The sequence below is a fragment of the Eleutherodactylus coqui genome, chromosome 2 (genome assembly GCF_035609145.1).
Source record: "Eleutherodactylus coqui strain aEleCoq1 chromosome 2, aEleCoq1.hap1, whole genome shotgun sequence".
Lineage (NCBI taxonomy): Eukaryota > Metazoa > Chordata > Amphibia > Anura > Eleutherodactylidae > Eleutherodactylus > Eleutherodactylus coqui.
In genome coordinates this window covers 341,153,494-341,173,958 of record NC_089838.1, presented here as the reverse complement: position 1 = coordinate 341,173,958, position 20,465 = coordinate 341,153,494, and the positions used below count along the sequence as shown (strand labels likewise).

The following is a 20,465-nucleotide window of genomic DNA, read 5'->3' as shown; positions in this document are numbered from 1 at the left end:
CCGACATTGAGCCACAAAGTGCATTGCAGCGTGTGCCATACCGCCATGGACTCCCGCATAAACGCTATGGCTTTGCATTATGGTGCTATAACGTACGCCACAGCTGCTCCTGACATCATGCTTCCCACAGGGATTCTATGATTGCTTCTGGTCACAGGTGAGCCTCTCTCATTTTAATTATGTGTTGGGTGTGGGTTGCATTTGATTGGTGTATGTTTTCTATATAGTCTATGGTGTTCTATAGTGGTGGTCAGCTTGAAAAACACTCTGTATGAGTTGCAACATTGCTGCCCCATTTTATGGCTTAAATAAAAACAACAGCTTTTTGGAAAACCTGTGGTGCTGCTCAGATTTTCTACAATCAGGGGTTTTCTATAGGCAACCAGTAATAAAGGAAGAAACTGAAAATGTATTAATAAGGCAAATTGCAGAGGTGTCAAACCTCAATGAATTAATTATTATGGGAGACTTTAATTGTCCAGATATAATATGGGAAATCCAAACCTGCAAATCTCACAAGGGCAATAAGTTCTTATTACCTAAGATAACTACCTTACCCAACTTGTATGGGAGCCAAATAGAGGGAGGCCATCCTGTACTTACTATTAACTAATCAACCGGACAGAATCACAGGGGTGCAGGTTGAGGGACACTTGGAAAATAGTGGCCACAATATAATTAATTTCCAGCTGTCATTCTATAGGATGCCTCATCAGGGAGCGACAAAAAGACAACTTTAGTAAAGCAAAATTTGATCAGCTCAGAACTACTATTGGCAACACAAATTGGGACAACATCCTCAAAAATAATAGTACAGAGGACAAATGGGGGGAGTTTAAAAGCGTTCTAATTACCTCCCGTGGGCAGTTAATACCCTTTAAAAATAAAAGAACTACAAGTAGAAGGAAACCAATGTGGCTCGACAAGATTGTAAGGGGGCAATAAACGAAAAAAGAAAGTATTTACATTACACTGTGCAACACAATTTTTGTAATCGATAAGCAGATAGGCGGCTTATAGTAACTTTAGTGCGCTGAATTCGAATATAATATCTGTTTTTTTCTACCATGTAAGATTTTCAAATTATGGGAAATAATGTAACCCAATTGCCGTTGTATTATATATTTTGGAAATATGCCTATACAATTAATCCAGTGCGCTGACTGAACACTATAAGGGTAGGTATATGTAACATATAGGGTATGTTTCCACATGGCGTAAACACTGCAGATCAACCATCAGTAATAAAAGAATCAAAATCATTAAACAAAAATACATGTTTGGTATCGCTGCGTTTGTAAAAGTCCGATCTATCAAAGTAACACATTATTTACCCCTCATGGTGAACGTCATCCGAAAAAAAAACTTAAGGACTCCAGACTTTTTTGGTTATTTTGATGTCCCGCAAGAAATGCGCCCTTGCACAACTATGTGGACATAAAAATAAAAACGCTATTGTACATAGAACATGGCAGCAGAAAATAATTTTAAAAAATGATTTGAAAAAAAATTAAAGTAGTACAGCAAAAAAAAAAAACAACAACATAAGTTTGGTATCATATTAATCATACTGACCCATAGAATAAAGTAAGCATGTTGTTTTTGTTGCAGTTTGTAGGCCGTAGAAACAAGACGCACCAAAACATGGCAAAATTGTGTTCTTTACTCCAATTAGAACTTTTTAAAAGTTTTTTAGTACATTATACGGTACATTAAATAGCACCACTGAAAAATACAATTTGTCTTGCAAAAAACAACAAGCCCTCATACAGCGACGTTGATGGATAAATAAAGAAGTCACTAAGGGATTAAATAACTTGACAATGAAACATGCTAGTTATTATTCAGTTCTACTAGCGTAATAAGCATGCTTTAATTTTACAGAAACGTATCAATTACTTTTGGTTATTAATAGAGATGAGCGAGCACACTCATCTAAGCTTGATGCTCGAGCATTAGGGTACTCGAGATGCTCGTTACTCGAGTCAAACACCATGCGGTACTCGATTCAATTCCATTTCCTTCCCCACATGTTTAGCGCTATTTTCTAGCCAATAGACATGCGGGGAAGGCATTACCACTTCCTGCTGTCACGTGCCAGCCCTATCCCACCCCCCAGCAGTGAGTGGCTGGGCCGATCAGGTGACCAACAAGTACTTAAAGCAGTCCCGCCCGCGGCTCGCCTCAGACACACACTGGGAGAGATCAGGGAGAGTGCTGCTGCTCATTCAGGGATAGTGTTAGCATAGGTCCTGTCTTCAAGAACCCCAACGGTCCTTCTTAGGGCTACATCTGACCGTGTGCATTATTGTTGTGGCTGGCTGGAAGCAGTAGTGCACCATTTTTTTTCATCTCGGGCTGTGCAGGCCATTTCAGCTATAGCGTTCTCAGTCTGCAGTGTATTATACAGAGTTTAGGGAAAGAGCTGCTGCTGATATAGGGAAAGTGTTCGAGTAGGATCCTGTCTTCAAGAACAACAACGGTCCTTCTTAGGGCTACATCTAACCGTGTGCATTATAGTTGTGGCTGCTGGGAGTCGTAGTGCATCCATTTTTGTATTACGCATCTAGGCCTGTTCCCAGCCTTTCAGTAATACTTTTTTCTGGCTGCAGTGCCGTACAACTAGCGCTCACCGTGAAACTGCACTCAAATATTTCCTAGCCTACTGCAAACGACTTCAGTTATACCGTTCTGTGTCTGCAGTGAATTATATAGAGGTCTCACCGCTAAACAGTACTGTAATATTACCAGGACCACTGCAAAGTATTTCCGCTCTACCGCTATGCAGAGCATCTCACAATACCCTTTCCTTGGTGGGGTTGACATAGCCGCAGTTACCAGCACTATCCACTGGCTTTTGAGTCTTCTCCCACTCCATACAGCCTCTCTTACCTACAAGTCTCTGCGAGCAGTAAATTACCCCAAGGTATCAGCGCAAGACAGCGGCTTACTTTTTTCTAGTCATAGCATAGAGCCTCCGCTATCTACAAGTCTCTGTGTGCGGTGAATTAAGCCATAGTTGTCAGCCCTGCACAGTGGGGTAATTTATTTGGGCCCTGCTTTATTCTTTATCCACAATGATGAGGAGTAGGAGAAAGGGTCGAGGACGTGTACGTTGACGCGGACAAGTCCGCGGATGTCCAAGCAAAGGTGTGGGCACAGGCCGAGTTCCTGGTCCAGGTGAATAACAGCCAGCTGCTGAGAGATTAGGAGAGAGGCACGTTTCTGGGGTCCTCAGCTTCATATCACAATTTATGGGTCCGCGTGGTAGACCTTTATTACAAACAGAGCAGTGCAAGCAGGTCCTGTCATGGATGGCAAAAAATGCGTTCAGCAATGTATCGACCACCCAGTCTTCTACGCAGTCCACTACTCCCGGCCTAGGGACTGCAACTCTGAATCCTCTGGCTGCTACTCCTCCTTCCTCCCAGCCTCCTCACTCCATGAAAATGACATATTCGGAGCAGGCAGACTCAAGGGAACTGTTCTCAGGTCCCTGCCATGAGTGGGAAAAAATGGTTCCTCTCTCACCTGAGGAGTTTGTCGTGACCGATGCCCAACCTTTAGAAAGTTCACCGGAGTCCGGGTGATGAGGCTGGGGACTTCTGGAAACTGTCTCAAGAGCTTTTTGTGGATAAGCAGGATGATGAGACACAGTTGTCTGTCAGTGAGGTAGTAGTAAGGGCAGTAAGTCCGAGGGAGGAGCACACAGAGGATTCGGAGGAAGAGCAGTTGGACGATGAGGTGACTGACCCCACCTGGTTTCCTAAGCCTACTAAGGACAAAGCTTCAGAGGGGAAGGCGGGTGCAGTAGCAGGACAGGTTGGAAGAGGCAGTAGGGTGGTCAGGGGGAGAGGCAGGGCCAGAGCGAAGAATCCCCCAGCTGTTTCCCAAAGCACCACCTCGTGGCAAGCCTTCATGCAGAGGGCTAGATGTTCAAAGGTGTGAATGTTTTTCAGTGAGAGCTCAGACGACCGACGAACAGTGGTGTGCAACCTGTGTCGCACCAAGATCAGCCAGGGAGCCACCACTACCAGTCTCACCATCACCAGCATGCGCAGGCATATGATGGCCTAGCACCCCACAAAATAGGACAAAGGCTGTTCACCACCTCCAGGTAACACCACTGCCTCTTCCCCTGTGCCCCAACCTGCCACACAGATCCAATCCCCCTCCCAGGACACAGGCACGAACGGATCCCGGCCTGCACCCACACCCTTACCTCCACTGTCCTCCACTCCATCCAGCAGTGTTTCTCAGCGCAGAGTTCAGCTGTCGCTAACACATGTGTTGGAGTGAAAGCGCAAATACGCCGCCATGCACCCAAACGCACAAGCTTTAAACGTGCACATTACCAAATAAATCAGCCTAGAGATGCTGCCGTACAGGCTTGTGAAAACGGAGGCTTTCAAAAACATGATGGCTGCGGGGGTCCTGCGCTACTTGGTCCCCAGTCGCCACTATTTTTCCTGGTGTGCCGTTCCAGCCCTACATCAGCACGTCTCCCGCAACATAAATCGTGCCCTCACCAACGCGGTTACTGGGAAGTTCCACTTAACCATGGACACGTGGACAAGCACAGGTTGGCAGGGCCACTATATCTCCCTGATGGCACATTGGGTGAATTTGGTGGACGCTGGGACCTGGTCTGTGCCTGGGACCGCTCATGTGCTACCCACACCCAGAATAGCGGGTCCTACCTCAGAGCTGGTATCTGCGGCGTTTTATGCCACCTCCTCCAAACCCTTCCCCTCCTCCTCCTCCTCCGCCACCTCTAACTCTTAATTAAGAAGTGTGAGCTCGTCACCAGCAGTCGGTATCGTGCGGCGCGGCAGCACAGCGGTGGGCAAGCGTCAGCAGGCCGTGCTGAAACTAATCCGCTTAGGTGACAGAGTAAACCGACCTCTGGCTTTCACCGCTGAGCCTCCAACCGGGCATGGTCGTGTCTGACAACGGCCGTAACCTGGTGGCGGCTCTGCAGCTCGGCAGCCTCACACACGTGCCATGCCTGGCCCACATCTTCAATCTGGTGGCTCAGCGGTTTCTGAAAAACTATCCCCACTTGTCTGACCTGCTCGGCAAGGTGCGCCACGTATGCGCACATTTCTGCAAGTCCACCACGGACGCTGCCACACTGAGGACCCTGCAACATCGGTTTCAGCTGCCAGAGCACCGACTGCTGTGCGACATGCCCACACGCTGAAATTCAACGCTTCACATGTTGGCCAGACTGTACGAGCAGCGTAGAGCTATAGTGGAATACCAGCTGCAACATGGGCGGCGGAGTGGTAGTCCGCCTCCCCAATTCTTTACTGAGGAGTGGGCATGGATGGCAGATATCTGCCAGGTTCTTGGAAACTTTGAGGAGTCAACCCAGATGGTGAGCGGCGATGCAGCAATCATTAGCGTTACCATCCTACTGCTTTGCCTGCTGAGAAGTTCGCTGCAAAGCATAAAGGCCGACGCTTTGTGGTTGGAACAGGAGACTGGGGATGAAAGTATGTGGCTTGATAGCCAGACCACCCTCATGCCTATATCTCAGCACGTATTGGAGGAGGGGGAAGAGCAGAAGGAGGAGGGGAAAGAGACAGCTGGGCACACTGCAGAGGGTACCCATGCTGCTTGCCTCTCATCTGTTCAGCGTGTATGGGCTGAAGAGGAGGAGGATCCTGAAAGTCATCTTCCTAGTGAGGACAGTGATGTGTTGCGTACTGGTACCCTGGCACACTTGGCTGACTTCATGTTGGGCTGCCTTTCTCGTGACCCTCGTGTTAGACGCTTTCTGGCCAACACAGATTACTGGGTGTACACCCTTCTCGACCCACAGTATAAGGAGAACCTTTCCACTCTCATTCCCGAAGAGGAAAGAGGTACGAGAGTGATGCAATACCACAGGGTCCTGATGGAAAAAGTGATGCTAAAGTTCCCATCTTTCTCGTGACCCTCGCGTTACACGCATTCTGGCCACTACGGACTACTGGCCACCACTGTATAAGGAGAACCGTTCCACTCTCATTCCCAAAGAGGAAAGGGGTTCGAGAGTGATGCAATATCACAGGGCCCTGGTGGACAAACTGATGGTAAACTTCCCATCTGACAGCGCTAGTGGCAGAAGACGCAGTTCCGAGGGCCAAGTAGCAGGGGAGGCGCGGGGATCAGGCAGCATGTCCAGCGCAGGCAGGGGAACACTCTCCAAGGCCTTTGCCAGCTTTATGGCTACCCAGCAAGACTGTGTCACCACTCCCCAGTCAGGGCTGAGTCGGCGGGAGCACTGTATAAAGATGGTGAGAAGTACGTTGCCTCTGCTCCATGCAACTATTGGGTGTCAAAGCTAGACACGTGGCACGAACTTGCGCTGTATGCCCTGGAGGTGCTGGCCTACCCTACCGCTAGCATCTTGTCAGAGAGGGTGTTTATTGCAGCTGTGGGAATCATCACGGATAAGCATACCCACCTGTCAACTGCCAGTGCCAACATGCTTACACTCATAAAGATGAACAAAGGCTGGATTTCCCCAGACTTCTCTTCTCCACCGGCGGAGAGCAGTGGAACCTAAAGATTCTTTTCGCTGCAACCGGAGAAAAAAGCATTCTCTATCACTGGAACAAAAGGGAGAATTAGCTTTGTCAATCACTCTTGGATATTATTACTCCTCCTCCTCCTAAAACAGCATGTCATCACGCTGAACTGCCAATTTTTCTGCGGCCCAAAAGGCTCTGTTTATAATTTTTTTACAATTTTTCAACGTTTCAAAAGTATTGATACTTTAAAAAAAAAAAAAATTTTCACAGGGCTGCCTCCAAGCTCTGTTACAAATGAAGTGACAGCTGGCTGTATCTTTAAAAAATGTTTCTGGGTTTCACCTGCCCTAGCGCTTGAGCAATTTTTCAGGGGCGCACTTGTATTCTTGGTACACCAATTTTTCTGGCCCTCGCCTAAACTGCTATCTAACTAACTTTTCCGGCCTTCGCCTACACTCATGGTACACCAATGTTTCTGGGGTTCGCCTATACTCTTGCTACAGAAATGTTACTGGGGTCCGCCTATACTTTTACTACAGAAATGTTACAGGGGTCTGCCTATACTTCTGCTACAGAAATGTTACAAGGGTCTGAATATACTTCTGCTACAGGAATTTTACAGGGGTCTGCCTATACATTTAATACAGGAATGTTACAGGGGTCTGCCTATACTTCTGCTACAGAAATGTTACAGGGGTCTGCCTATACTTTTACTACAGAAATGTTACTGAGGTCTGCCTCTACTTTTACTACAGAAATGTTATTGGGGTCTGTCTATACTTCTGCTACAGGAATGTTACTGGGGTCTGCCTATACTTCTGCTACAGGAATGTTACAGGGGTCTGCCTATACTTTTACTACAGAAATGTTACTGGGGTCTGCCTATACTTTTGCTACATGAATGTTACAGGGGTCTGCCTATACTTCTGCTATAGGAATTTTACAGGGGTCTGCCTATACCTTTTCTACAGGAATGTTATGGGGTCTGCTTATACTATTGCTACAGAAATGTATTCTAATAACAGTTTTTTTTTATCAGAATCTTGTTGCAAAGAATTTAAAAATTTAAAAAATAGTTGATCTGCCATACTCAGATCACCTATGCCTCCCCTCCCCCGTTTGAACCGGAATACCAGATTAAAAGAAGAGTAGCCGGGTTCAAGGTAGTACAACATCAGGAAGAAATATTGGGGGAGGCATGGAAAGAGCACATTGTAGCCGGATCTAATAGGCCAGAGATAAGTGCAAATACCAACTTAGAAGATTTGTCAACCATTGCCTGTACTGTTGCCACTGCACAAACACAAGAGGGAGCTACTCTATCCCAGTGGCCGTGGTTGTCCTCCGTGCTTTTGTGTCAATACTGTCGTATGGGCGGCAGTATGAAACAAGGCCCAGAAAGGTGTGGAATTTGGCAACGGATGTAGGTACAGGTATGGCCTTGACAGCAGCCTTTGTTCCTCTATCAGAGGTCTAGTTCCCTGGCTAAACAATGATCCAGGAGAACAACCTTTCTTGCAGAACTTAGTTTGTCTTTGGAGGCCTCCAGGCCTTACAGCCATCTTCTGCAAGGGAAATTAACAGTGAAATTGTGGCCGATCGGCAGTTTCCCAAGATCATCAGCACACAGCACCTAACATGCGTGGCTGACCGTGGAAAGCTGAGTTTCAGCAGCGGCTATCAGGCCAAACACATAAGCCAGCTCCACCAAAAGAGCAGTTTAATTTACAAATATTTTTCTGAAATGACACCTGAGGTCCCAACCCGTACCGATCCATCTGGCGCCATTATGATGGATGCAGATAGGGTTTGTAAAAAATCAGTGCCAATAACAGAGACATGCCTTCCATCCGGGCAGCCTTATTTAAAATGTGATATTCTTTAAGAGAATTCATTATTAATTCAATTTGATCCTGCCTGCAATGTCTCATCGAATTTGAGACAGGAAAAAAAAAAAAAACTTTTCCTGGCTATCTATGATTCTCACCCCCTCCTTATACAAGAGACGGATGACCCATTACGTATTCTTGCATCATCTAGCTCCACCCCTCTTAATTTGGCTGATCACTTGCTTCCTCATTCAACGTTTGCAGTCCTCGGATACACATCACAACCAAATAAAGTCTTATGCATCACACAATTTACATTTTACAATTTACGGGTCAACCTGCCCCGTCCCTCCTGTGGATACCAGGCCTTATCGTTACCTGCTTGTTTCCCATTCTTTGGGTTCTCTGCTTAACTTAGATCTACCTCTTACTCCCTGTAATTTATTTATTTTTATACTGTCTGCAAATTTATCTTCCCAGGGACTGCAGTACCAGTGACTTCCTCTTTTTAAAATCTCTCCCTCCCATGACAGCTCCTCCCTTCTCTGACACAGAATGGAAGAGACAGAAAGACAGGATTATAAGGGAGAATGTGGCTAATTTACTTTGACAACAGTTTTTGTCCCAGACTTGTTCCTGGTCGTCCCTCCGGAAACCGGAGCAGATGCATCCTTAGATGCCAGGCATCTCCATCTGATTGGTAACGTACTGTAGTTCACATATTGGGTGCCAAAGGTTGCTGAGTGACTGAGATATTATTCTATCTCCTTATGTACTGAACTGTTATACAATTAACCTGTTATATTGAACGCTGGTGTCTTTGGCATGCGTGTGTATCGACGCCATTTCAGCCCGCCTTCTCTTCCTCTGACTGACATTCAGCTAAATTCTAACGTCTAATGTATAACTACTATGTTGTAACTTTACGGTCACAGCTGTGACCACCTAACATTGTACGTGGTATTTGGCAAACAGATGTATTTTCTGGTGGGCACGGCGGACTATGCAGTTTGTTACATTTTTGTAACGCAACATTTTCTGCATTCTTTAACCCATGTATTCTTAAAGCCCCCACAAGCATATAACCTCTTACATTTGTATGAAGGACGTACAACAAAGATTAGATTACATAACAAGACATACGAACAGTAGTTGTTATTTGTCACAGCACATGAATTTGCTTTCTCTTCTATTATTTGGGTCTAATCCACCTGCTCTAACAATTCTAGTACATTACTGAACGTCCAACTGTGACTTTAGACACCAGTATGAATGCACAGTATAATTCATTATATTCATTATAACTATTTTTTTTTTATTCCTCTTTAACACAACAAAGTTACTTCCTCCTGGAATATGAGGAAGCAGCCTTTCTCTCTCACTAAAAGAAACTCAGTTAACCCTTTGTATACATGCACTTACGGGCACAATGTATCACAGCCTATACTTTCAACTTTCAACAATTCAACAGCAACACAGTTTAGCAGTCTGCCTTTACTAGAAGGGATCCAATAATGCACATTTAGCCTTTAAATTCCAAACCCACAACGCCGCTGTGTACGGTGCATCAATCTTGGCTATAACCCAGCCAATGCGTTCTCATTGCTAACAATCCCTTCTTACAATTTGAGTAGGACTGCTACTATTTCTATATGATAGACAACCAGACTATTCCTATATAGACAACTAAGCAGGATTAGCTCTAGATAACAGACAAGCACACTAACTCTATATAAAGGACAGGTAGGACATTTTGAGCACACAGAAAGATTGCTTGATTAATCAATGATAACTTGACTCTCCACACCCTCCACACTTTTCTGGAGGGTGTAAGAATTGGCCTTGGTACAATGTTTGTTGCCTCTCAATCTCAATCATGGCAGTCAGATTTATGATTATAGAAGTCTCCTCAGACGCCGGACACAGTATGTCCCGCCCTAGGGTCTCTAGCATTTCTGCCGCTACACCGTTTAATAATCTGCCCTCAGACAGAGGGATCCACTCATGAACGTTCAAACGATAAACAAATATTTGTGGACACACACAAATAGACAGAGCACCAGTACAGCTGACTTAGTCTCACTGTTCCCTTTGGATACGCCAGACTGAATTACCTCAGCCTGGATTTCCGACAGCCTCTCTCACCCCTGAGCCTCTCTTCAAGTCCCCTCCCCCGGGGCAGAGTCCCTGCTCAGACGTCTGTCAGCCTCTCCCTCAACCTGAGTCTGATACGCAGACTTCCCTGGATTAGAGTCCCTACACAGACCAGACCTGTTAGCCTCTCCCTCAACCTGAGTCTGATACGCAGACTTCCCAGGATTAGAGTCCCTACACAGGCCACACCCTTGGGCAACTTGTTGACTTCACCAATTAATCAGTACTCTCAAGACGACAGGCATGCAAACATTCCTTTTTTTTCTTATGACAGGTTCTATTACGTGGTCGAGACTTAAATTACCTGTCGCGCGGATCCAGAGCGATCGGCCTTGACACAGCACATAGGCAAGCTTGGAGTCAGCCACACAGGTATAGATAATTTGTTGGGCCCGGCAAGTCCAAGGTTGCCTATGTCCGCGCCTAGTTACCGATTGTCTCTAGATCCTATTGACCAGTCCCCGTATGGGCCACCAACTGTCGTGGATTTCCTTTGTGGAACCATGGCTTACTTAATTAGGAATGTTTACACCCATCCAGATTAATTATGAATTGATTATGCGCATAAGAAGATTTGACACTGACACAGGTTCAGCATGTATAAGCTTCCTCAATTCTGCTTTATTTGTGGGCGCACAGCCTCTTTTAAAGCGTTTAACATATCTGCCCATCTGGGCAGGTCAAAAGATTACATAGATACAACATATTGTTTAAAGGGGTTGTCCCGAGGCAGCAAGTGGGTCTATACACTTCTGTATGGCCATAATAATGCACTTTGTAATATACATTGTGCATTAATTATGAGCCATACAGAAGTTCTAAAAAGTTTTTTACTTACCTGCTCCGTTGCTAGCGTCCTCGTCTCCATGGTGCCGACTAATTTTTGGCCTCCGATGGCCAAATTAGCCGCGCTTGCGCAGTCCGGGTCTTCAGCAGTCTTCTATGGAGCCGCTCGTGCCAGAGAGCGGCTCCGTGTAGCTCCGCCCCGTCACGTGCCGATTCCAGCCAATCAGGAGGCTGGAATCGGCAGTGGACCGCACAGAAGAGCTGCGGTCCACGAAGACAGAGGATCCCGGCGGCCATCTTCAGCGGTAAGTATTGAAGTCACCGGAGCGCGGGGATTAAGGTAAGCGCTCCGGTAAGCTTCCTTTACCACCCTGCATCGGGGTTGTCTCGCGCCGACCGGGGGGGGGGTTGAAAAAAAAAAAAACCCGTTTCGGCGCGGGACAACCCCTTTAATTATTGGATAAGCATCTTGAAATTCTTCCATCCTCCGGTCATCTGTTATTGGCCATCATGTGGTAGCAGGATGAGATGGGTGGGTTGTCTTGGACCCACGTGTGGTTCCTCCGATATGATTGGATATTACAGCTTGAACTATTAATTGCATAAATTCCCCATGTTATTTGCATACGTTTCCAGTAAAACTGCTTGGGTTATTATTGCGGTAGCTGCTTCAGACTGCGGTTATGTATGTCTGATTTTACTTTTTCTAGAGTTACTAACTGATAGCTTTGCTTACAGAGTTTAGGAAGCGGAAAGTTTCATGATATGAGGAAGTGGATATATTGGATACATGAAAGAATATATATCTATATTCGTAGGAAAACAGACAACAATGGAAAAGTACTGTCATTTGGTATACAGAATGCTAAACATATAAAAACAGGTTCACTGTCCAAAATATAGATATATTGTATTTCCACTACATGTCTCCCAAAAAAAAAAAAACGCAATAAAAAGTGATTAAAAAGTCATATTCCAAATTGGTACTATCGGAAACTACAGGACATCCCGCAAAAAATGAGCCGATGGAAAAATAGAAAAGTTATTGCGTGCAGAAGATGACAGCAGAAAATAATAGAAAAAAATTAAATGTCGTTGAAAAAAAAAGTGTAGTATAGTAAAAAAAACAAAAACTATACAAGTTTTGTATCGTAGTAATCGTACCGACCCATAGAATAAAGTTATCATGTTGGTTCTGTTTTATTTTGTGTGCCATAAAAACAAGACGCACTGAAATATGGCGTAATGTCATGTTCTTTTCATTTTACTCCACTTATAATTTTTTTAAAGTTTTTCAGTACATTATATGGACTTTAAATAGCACCATTAAAAACTACAATTCGTCCCGCAAAAAACAACAAGCCCTCATACAGCGACGTCGATGAGTAAATAAAGGAGTTATTATTTTTTTAACGGGGAGAGGAAAAAATGAAAATGGAAAAAAAAAAGGACCGTGTCATGGAGGGGTTAAAGCTATCACAAATATACATGCAAGACTAAAATACTTTTCTATTGGCAACTTTGCCGCAAATTCAAAATATAAAATATATATTGCTTTTTATATTATATATCAACAATAAAACTTAACCAAACTAAACGTCGGTCGTCTATTTGTTAAGTAGCTTATGTTGTTCCACAAGTCTAATACAAAATTTCAAATTGGAACAGGTGATTCAGGTCATTCTAGGTCAAGAGGACGGTGTGTCAGAGTCCTTGAATATCGACTAGCTCTATCAATGGTCCTCACACCAGCCCGTATCTTTCCAGCGTATTTGACCCAAAAGCATGTAGCCTTTCATACAATGCAATCTGCAAAATTCTACTTAGCACATCTTGAAAAGAGAGATGTGGCTGTTTTCAGTTGGCTGCAATATGCACCCTGGTCACCATACAGATAATCTGGATCAATTTATGCGCTTGATATTTTACTGTTGGTTGACGATCTCCCAGGAGGAATACTGCTGGAGATTTTTGGAATGGGCCTATAAAACATTTAGGAAGTAGCCTATGGACCTGAACCCACAGTTGGGCCACCTCGGGGCAAGTCCACCAAATATGTAGTTGGCTTCCCACCTCAGTACATCCTTCAAAAAAAAAAGGGCGATGATGTTGGGTAGATTTTGTTCAATCTAGCAGGTACCAGATGGGTACGATGCAATATCTTTAAAGAAGTTTCCATTAATGTAACTTGATGACTGCCTTTAGAGATTGTTTCACAACAATGGCCCCATCTTTCTGCTGTCATATTAATTTCTAGGTCCGTCTCCCATTTTAGCATAAACAACAATTTGCCTTCTCCTGTTGGGTGATTCAAAATACTATAGATTAACCAAAGGGTGCCTTTGTCATGGGATCTCGCAAACAAAGTCTATTAAACATTGTCATATCCGGAAATACTGAGGGTAGCTCAGTGAGTGTAGAGAATGAAATACTTGATAGATACGGTAGTTCTCAGATAGAGGAGGATTAAATTTGGCTTAAAATTGAGCCATTGTTAATAGGTGGGAACCCTCTACCAAATGATGGAGACTTGTTACTTCATTCCTTTTCCACCACTGAAAATGAACCAGGTCCAGGCTAGGGGGAAATTTTACATTAGGTACAAGAAGTAGTAGCCTAGAAGGCTTAGCTAAAAAGATTATATTTAGGCCTCGGTCAGACGACCGTTTTTTGCCGCGATTTGCGGATCGCATGTTGGATGCGCATCCGCAAATCGCCTGACCGGGGGCCGAAAAATCGTCCAAAAAATCTGCTGCCAGCAGCGTTTTTGGGGAAAAGGCCCCGATCAAAGGAGTGATGTCCAACTCATTGCAATTCAATGGAGGCGGCAATACAGCCGGCTCCATTGAAAGCAATGGGCTGGCGGCGAGCGCGGGATGAATTTTCGGGAAGAGCTTAAAAATATAAGCCCTTCCCTGAAAAGCATCCAAAAATGTGTAAAAATAAAAAAAATATATATACTCACCTTGTCTGTGCAGCCGGAGTTCAGCCGCGGCCAGCCGGCAGTTCTCCTGAACTGCTCTGGGTAGTATTCAGTAGCCAGGGACTTAAAATCCCCGCCTGCTGAATGGGCTGCCTCTGATTGGTCACAGCCCTCACCAATCAGAGGCAGCTCTCACTCACCCATTCATGAATTCATGAATGGGTGAGTGCTGCCTCTGATTGGCTCAGCGCAAGGACCAATCAGGGGCAGCTCTCAGCTATTGAATGACAGCTGAGAGCTGCCCCTGATTGGTCCCTGCGCTGAGCCAATCAGAGGCAGCACTCACTCACCCATTCATGAATTCATGAATGGGTGAGTGAGAGCTGCCTCTGATTGGTGAGGGCTATGACCAATCAGAGGCAGCCCATTCAGCAGGCGGGGATTTTAAGTCCCTGGCTGCTGAATACTACCCAGAGCAGTTCAGGAGAACTGCTGGCCGGCCACAGCTGAACTCCGGCTGCACAGACAAGGTGAGTATAAATTTTTTTTATTTTTACACATTTTTGGATGCTTTTCAGGGAAGGGCTGTTACAGCTGTTGCAGAGGGGAATGATTTCTGTAGTATATGTTCTCAATGGGGATGGCGCTGCTGCCGCCGGCCCCATTGAGCGCATATAATAGAACACAAGGAATCGCAGATCGCACATAGGCGCGATCTGCGATTTCTTGTGTCCTATAATTTATCGGACAAGCGCATAAAAAGCGCCCATGTGTCCGATACCATTGCAAAGCAATGGTTCTAAAAGATCGCAGATCGCATGTGCAAATCGCGCAAAAAAACGCCCGTCTGACCGAGGCCTCAAAGCAGAGATTTCTCCAGATTCTCAATGAGTAATAGATAAACGGACTAGAACTACACAAATCAGAAACTATTGGGCTATTTGACTACATCAGATCTGGAAATATGTGCGGAGCTATTCCTGATGCCTCCAATACCACCTATCATGGAGCGTCAACTCCCCCCAGAGTCTCAATCCATTGGGCAGTTCTTGCAGCCGTATAATATTTTATTAAATTGGGAAATTAAAGACCCCCCCTGTCTTTTATGAAAGGGCATTATGCTATTCTTAATTCTTGGATGTTTGTTGGCCCAAATAAATAGGAAAATGTGTCTCTGAAAATTAATAAGGACCCCCCTGGGGCCCGGAATAGTTAGAGTATGGAAAATATATAATATACATGGAAGCAGGTTCATTTTGACTGCATGAACCCTTCCCATCTAGGACAATAGCGGGTCTTCCAATTTAAGAAACTCTGAAGAAAGTTTCTTAATTAAGGGCAGATAATTTCATTTATAAAGACTGGACAAGGAGGTGGTCAGATTAACTCCCAAGTAAGGAATATAATGGGCTCGATGTTGAAAGCAAAAATTGAAATCCACTAGTTTTATTAAGGGGGTGGGGAGGTATTAACATATGTTACTTCGCTGTTTTATGGTACATTGATTAGTGCCATTGAAAAATGCAACTTGTTCAGCGAAAAACAAGCCCTCATACAGCTACTCGATGGATAAATAAAGGAGTTACGATCTTTTAAAATGAAAAAAAATGCTTGGTCGCTAAGGGGTTAAATAACTTGAAATTAGACATGCCGCTATTATTCTGTTTTACCAGTGTAATCAGCATGTTTTAATTTTACAGAAACATATCAATTACTTTCTGTTACAAAAATGTTTTAAAATTTTAATTTAAATAACTTTACGTCTTTTTACTACTTGGACAATGACTGTTTTCACCTCCTGGTTCCTCAGGCTGTATATGAGAGGATTCAACATGGGTGTCATCACAGAATAGAAGATGGCGGCCACTTTACTTTGCTTATCAGCGACACTGGAAGGAGAATGTAAGTAAGTGAGGAACACAGACACATAGAAGATGGAGGCACACATGATGTGCGAGGAGCAGGTGCTGAACGCCTTCTGTCTGCCCTTAGATGACTTAATCTTTAGAATGGAAACCATAATGAAAAGGTATGAAATCAGGATGGTGGTCAATGAACCTATACTGCAAAATCCAATGAGGGATGTGATGATTATTCCACATGTGAAGGTATCCGAGCAAGAGATCTTGAGCAGAGGAGGAACATCACAGTGGAAGTGGTCAATTAAATTTGAGTTACAATATCGAAGCCCAAATATACAACTGGTGTTTACTGATGACTGCAGAAAGCCAAGAGTAAAAGCTGCGCCAACCATACGGAGACATTTTACTTTGGTCATTATGGACACATAATGTAGAGGGTGGCAGATAGCAGCGTATCGGTCATAGGACATATACGAGAGCAAATGAACATCAATGGTAGCAAAAGCTGCAAAGAAGTAGAATTGAAGAGCACATCCATAGAATGAGATGAACTTCCTCCTGGAAACAATGTCTGAGATCATCTTGGGTGTAACTGTTGTGGAGTAGAAGAGGTCCACCAGCGAGAGATAACTAAGGAAGTAATACATGGGAGACTGAAGAGTGGATGTCCTACGGACGATGACGAACAACCCAACATTGCCCATCACAGTTATCATGTAAACCAGGAGGAAGAATGCAAAGAGGAAATAGACAAGTGTTGGGTCATCGGTCAGTCCGGAAAACTCAAACATCACCATTTGGCTTTCATTCATCTTATGCTTTAAAGAACTTTTAGCCTAAACACAAGACTCTTCAAGAAGCTGCAAAACAAAGAACAAGAACCAACAATGTAGATGATGACAGCAAGCTGGAACATATGAACAAGACCTATATAGGGGTACGGTTGCATGGTTGTCCATACACACATTCATACAGATGACGGTTTACCGAATACAAAGTTATCACTTCTACAATACACAAAATGATTGGAGGTTTATAAGCTCCTGTAGTTTTGGGTGATGGAAGATTCTGCAGTGGGATTTTCATACCTGCATGGCATATAGATTACTTGTATCTCTTCTCTGAATTACTGTAAATCTAGACCCTTATTTATACCAAACCTGATGCGCAGGAGTAAAATGCTCCACAGTCCTGGAGGATGGCTGATTATTGTAGTGGAGAGTCCATCCAATTAGTGACTCATGAATATATTTCTTATCTGGATACTAATAATTTCCGATCTTACTGACATCTCTGAACTGAAGAATCCAACTAAAGATGGTTTTTCATATATTTAGTCAATCAGGAATGTCGACTCTCAAGACCATTGTTGGTCTGGTCTTGACCATCTTGAGGTAAACGTACAATAGGACACATTCCCCTCCTAAACTCCTAAACTGCTGCAAAGAAATGATCATTTTACTGAAGGGGAACTCTATGAAAGAGCCCGTAAGTTAGTTTCTGACAAGCAGCAGCTGGGCAGGCCAGGAAGGATAATACACGGATCAGGGGCTAAAATGTGTTGGTGGATTTTCACCAAGAAGCAGACCAAGGATAGTAGAGGATGTGACACAGAACTGGATATTACGGGTAACAAGTATCTTAGTATGAATGTTGATGATTAGAGATGAGCGAGCACCAAAATGCTCGGGTGCTCGTTACTCGAGACGAATTTTTCGCGATGCTCGAGGGTTCGTTTCGAGTAACTTTTGTATATCGCCGATGCTCGCTAAGGTTTTCATTTGTGAAAATCTGGGCAATTCAAGAAAGTGATGGGAACGACACAGAAACGGATAGGGCAGGCGAGGGGCTACATGTTGGGCTGCATCTCAAGTTCCCAGGTCCCACTATTAAGCCACAATAGCGGCAAGAGTGCCCCCCCCTCCCAACAATTTTTACTTCTGAAATGCCCTCATTAGCAATGCATACCTTAGCTAAGCACCACACTACCTCCAACAAAGCACAATCACTGCCTGCATGACACTCCGCTGCCACTTCTCCTGGGTTACATGCTGCCAATTCCCCCCCCCCACGACCCAGTGTCCACAGCGCACACCAAACTGTCCCTACCCAGCCTTCAGCTGCCCTCATGCCACGCCACCCTCATGTCTATTTATAAGTGCGTCTGCCACAGGAAAAGCAGGCACACACTGCAGAGGGTTGGCATGGCTAGGCAGCGACCCTCTTTAAAAGGGGCGGGGCGATAGCCCACAATGCTGTACAGAAGCAATGAGAAATCCAATCCTGTGCCACCTCCATCTGGAGCTGCACACGTGGGCATAGCAATGGGGAACCTATGTGCACACACTATTCATTCTTTCAAGGTGTCTGCATGCCCCAGTCAGACCGGGGTTTTTTATAAATAGTCACAGGCAGGTACAACTCCGCAATGGGAATTCCGTGTGCACCCACAGCATGGGTGGCTCCCTGGAACCCACGGGCGGTACATAAATATATCCCATTGCAGTGCCCATCACAGCTGAGGTAGTAATGTCATGTTTAATGCAGGTGGGCTTCGGCCCACACTGCATGCCCCAGTCAGACTGGGGTTCTTTAGAAGTGGAAACAGATGCATTTACAACTCCCTGTGGACCCACAGCATGGGTGGGTGCCAGGAAGCTACCGGCGGTACATAAATATATCACATTGCATTGCCCAACACAGCTGAGGTAGTAATGTCATGTTTAATGCAGGTGGGCTTCGGCCCACACTGCATGCCCCAGTCAGACTGGAGTTCTTTAGAAGTGGAAACAGATGCATTTACAACTCCCTGTGGACCCACAGCATGGGTGGCTCCCTGGAACCCACCGGCGGTACATAGAAATATCCCATTGCATTGCCCAACGCAGCAGATGTAACGTCAGCTGTAATGCAGGTGGGCTAAAAATTCATTTGATTACACTGTAGGCGAGGGCCCACAAAAATTGCTGTATCAACAGTACTAATGTACATCAGAAAAATTGGCCATGGCCAACCAAGAGGGCAGGTGAAACCCATTAATCGCTTTGGTTAATGTGGCTTAATTGGTAACTAGGCCAGGAGGCAGCCCAGTTAAAATAAAAATTGGTGGAGGTGAAAGTTTCAACACTTTAATGAGCATTGAAACGTATAAAAATTGTTTAGAAAAATTATATGACTGAGCCTTGTGGGCCTAAGAAAAATTGACCGTTCGGCGTGATTATGTGAGGTTTCAGGAGGAGGAGCAGGAGGAGGAGGAGGAGGAATATTAGACACAGATTGATGAAGCAGAAATGTCCCCGTTTTGGATGGTGAGAGAGAACGATGCTTCCATCCGCGGGTGCAGCCTACCTATTGCTTAGGTATCGCTGCTGTCCGCTGGTGGAGAAGAGAAGTCTGGGGAAATCCAGGCTTTGTTCATCTTGATGAGTGTAAGCCTGTCGGCACTGTCGGTTGACAGGCGGCTACGCTTATCTGTGATGATTCCCCCAGCCGCACTAAACAACCTCTCTGACAAGACGCTAGCCGCAGGACAAGCAAGCACCTCCAGGGCATACAGCGCGAGTTCAGGCCACGTGTCCAGCTTCGACACCCAGTAGTTGTAGGGGGCAGAGGCGTCACGGAGGACGATCGTGCGATCGGCTACGTACTCCCTCACCATCCTTTTACAGTGCTCCCGCCGACTCAGCCGTGACTGGGGAGCGGTGACACAGTCTTGCTGGGGAGCCATAAAGCTGTCAAGGGCCTTAAAGAGTGTTGGCCTGCCTGTGCTGTACATGCTGCCTGATCTCCGCGCCTCCCCTGCTACCTGGCCCTCGGAACTGCGCCTTCGGCCACTAGCGCTGTCGTATGGGAATTTTACCATCAGTTTGTCCGCCTGGGTCCTGTGGTATAGCAACACTCTCGAACCGCTTTCCTCTTTGGGTATGAGAGTGCAAAGGTTCTCCTTATACCGTGGGTCGAGCAGTGTGTACACCCAGTAATCCGTAGTGGCCAGAATGCGTGTAACGCGAGGGTCACGAGAAAGGCATCCTAACATGAAGTCAGCCATGTGTGCCAGGGTACCTGTACGCAACACATGGCTGTCCTCACTAGGAAGATCACTTTCAGGATCCTCCTCCTCCTCCTCCTCCTCCTCAGGCCATACACGCTGAAAGGATGACAGGCCAGCAGCATGTGTACCCTCACCAGTGGGCCAAGCTGTGTCTTCCCCCTCCTCGTCATCTTCCTCCTCCTCACCGCGCTGAGATATAGACAGGAGGGTGCTCTGACTATCCAGCGACATACTGTCTTCCCCCGGCTCTGTTTCCGAGCGCAAAGCGTCTGCCTTTATGCTTTGCAGGGAACTTCTCAAGAGGCATAAAAGAGGAATGGTGACGCTAATAATTGCAGC

General features: G+C 45.3%; 1 protein-coding gene across 1 annotated transcript; it reads right to left on the bottom strand.

Annotated features, from left to right (window-relative positions):
* Positions 1-15,960: 15,960 nt before the first annotated feature.
* LOC136610485 (olfactory receptor 5B21-like) lies at positions 15,961-16,887 on the bottom strand. The gene has a single exon (XM_066589716.1). The coding sequence runs from the start codon at positions 16,885-16,887 to the stop codon at positions 15,961-15,963; it is 927 nt and encodes a 308-aa protein (XP_066445813.1).
* Positions 16,888-20,465: the final 3,578 nt, after the last annotated feature.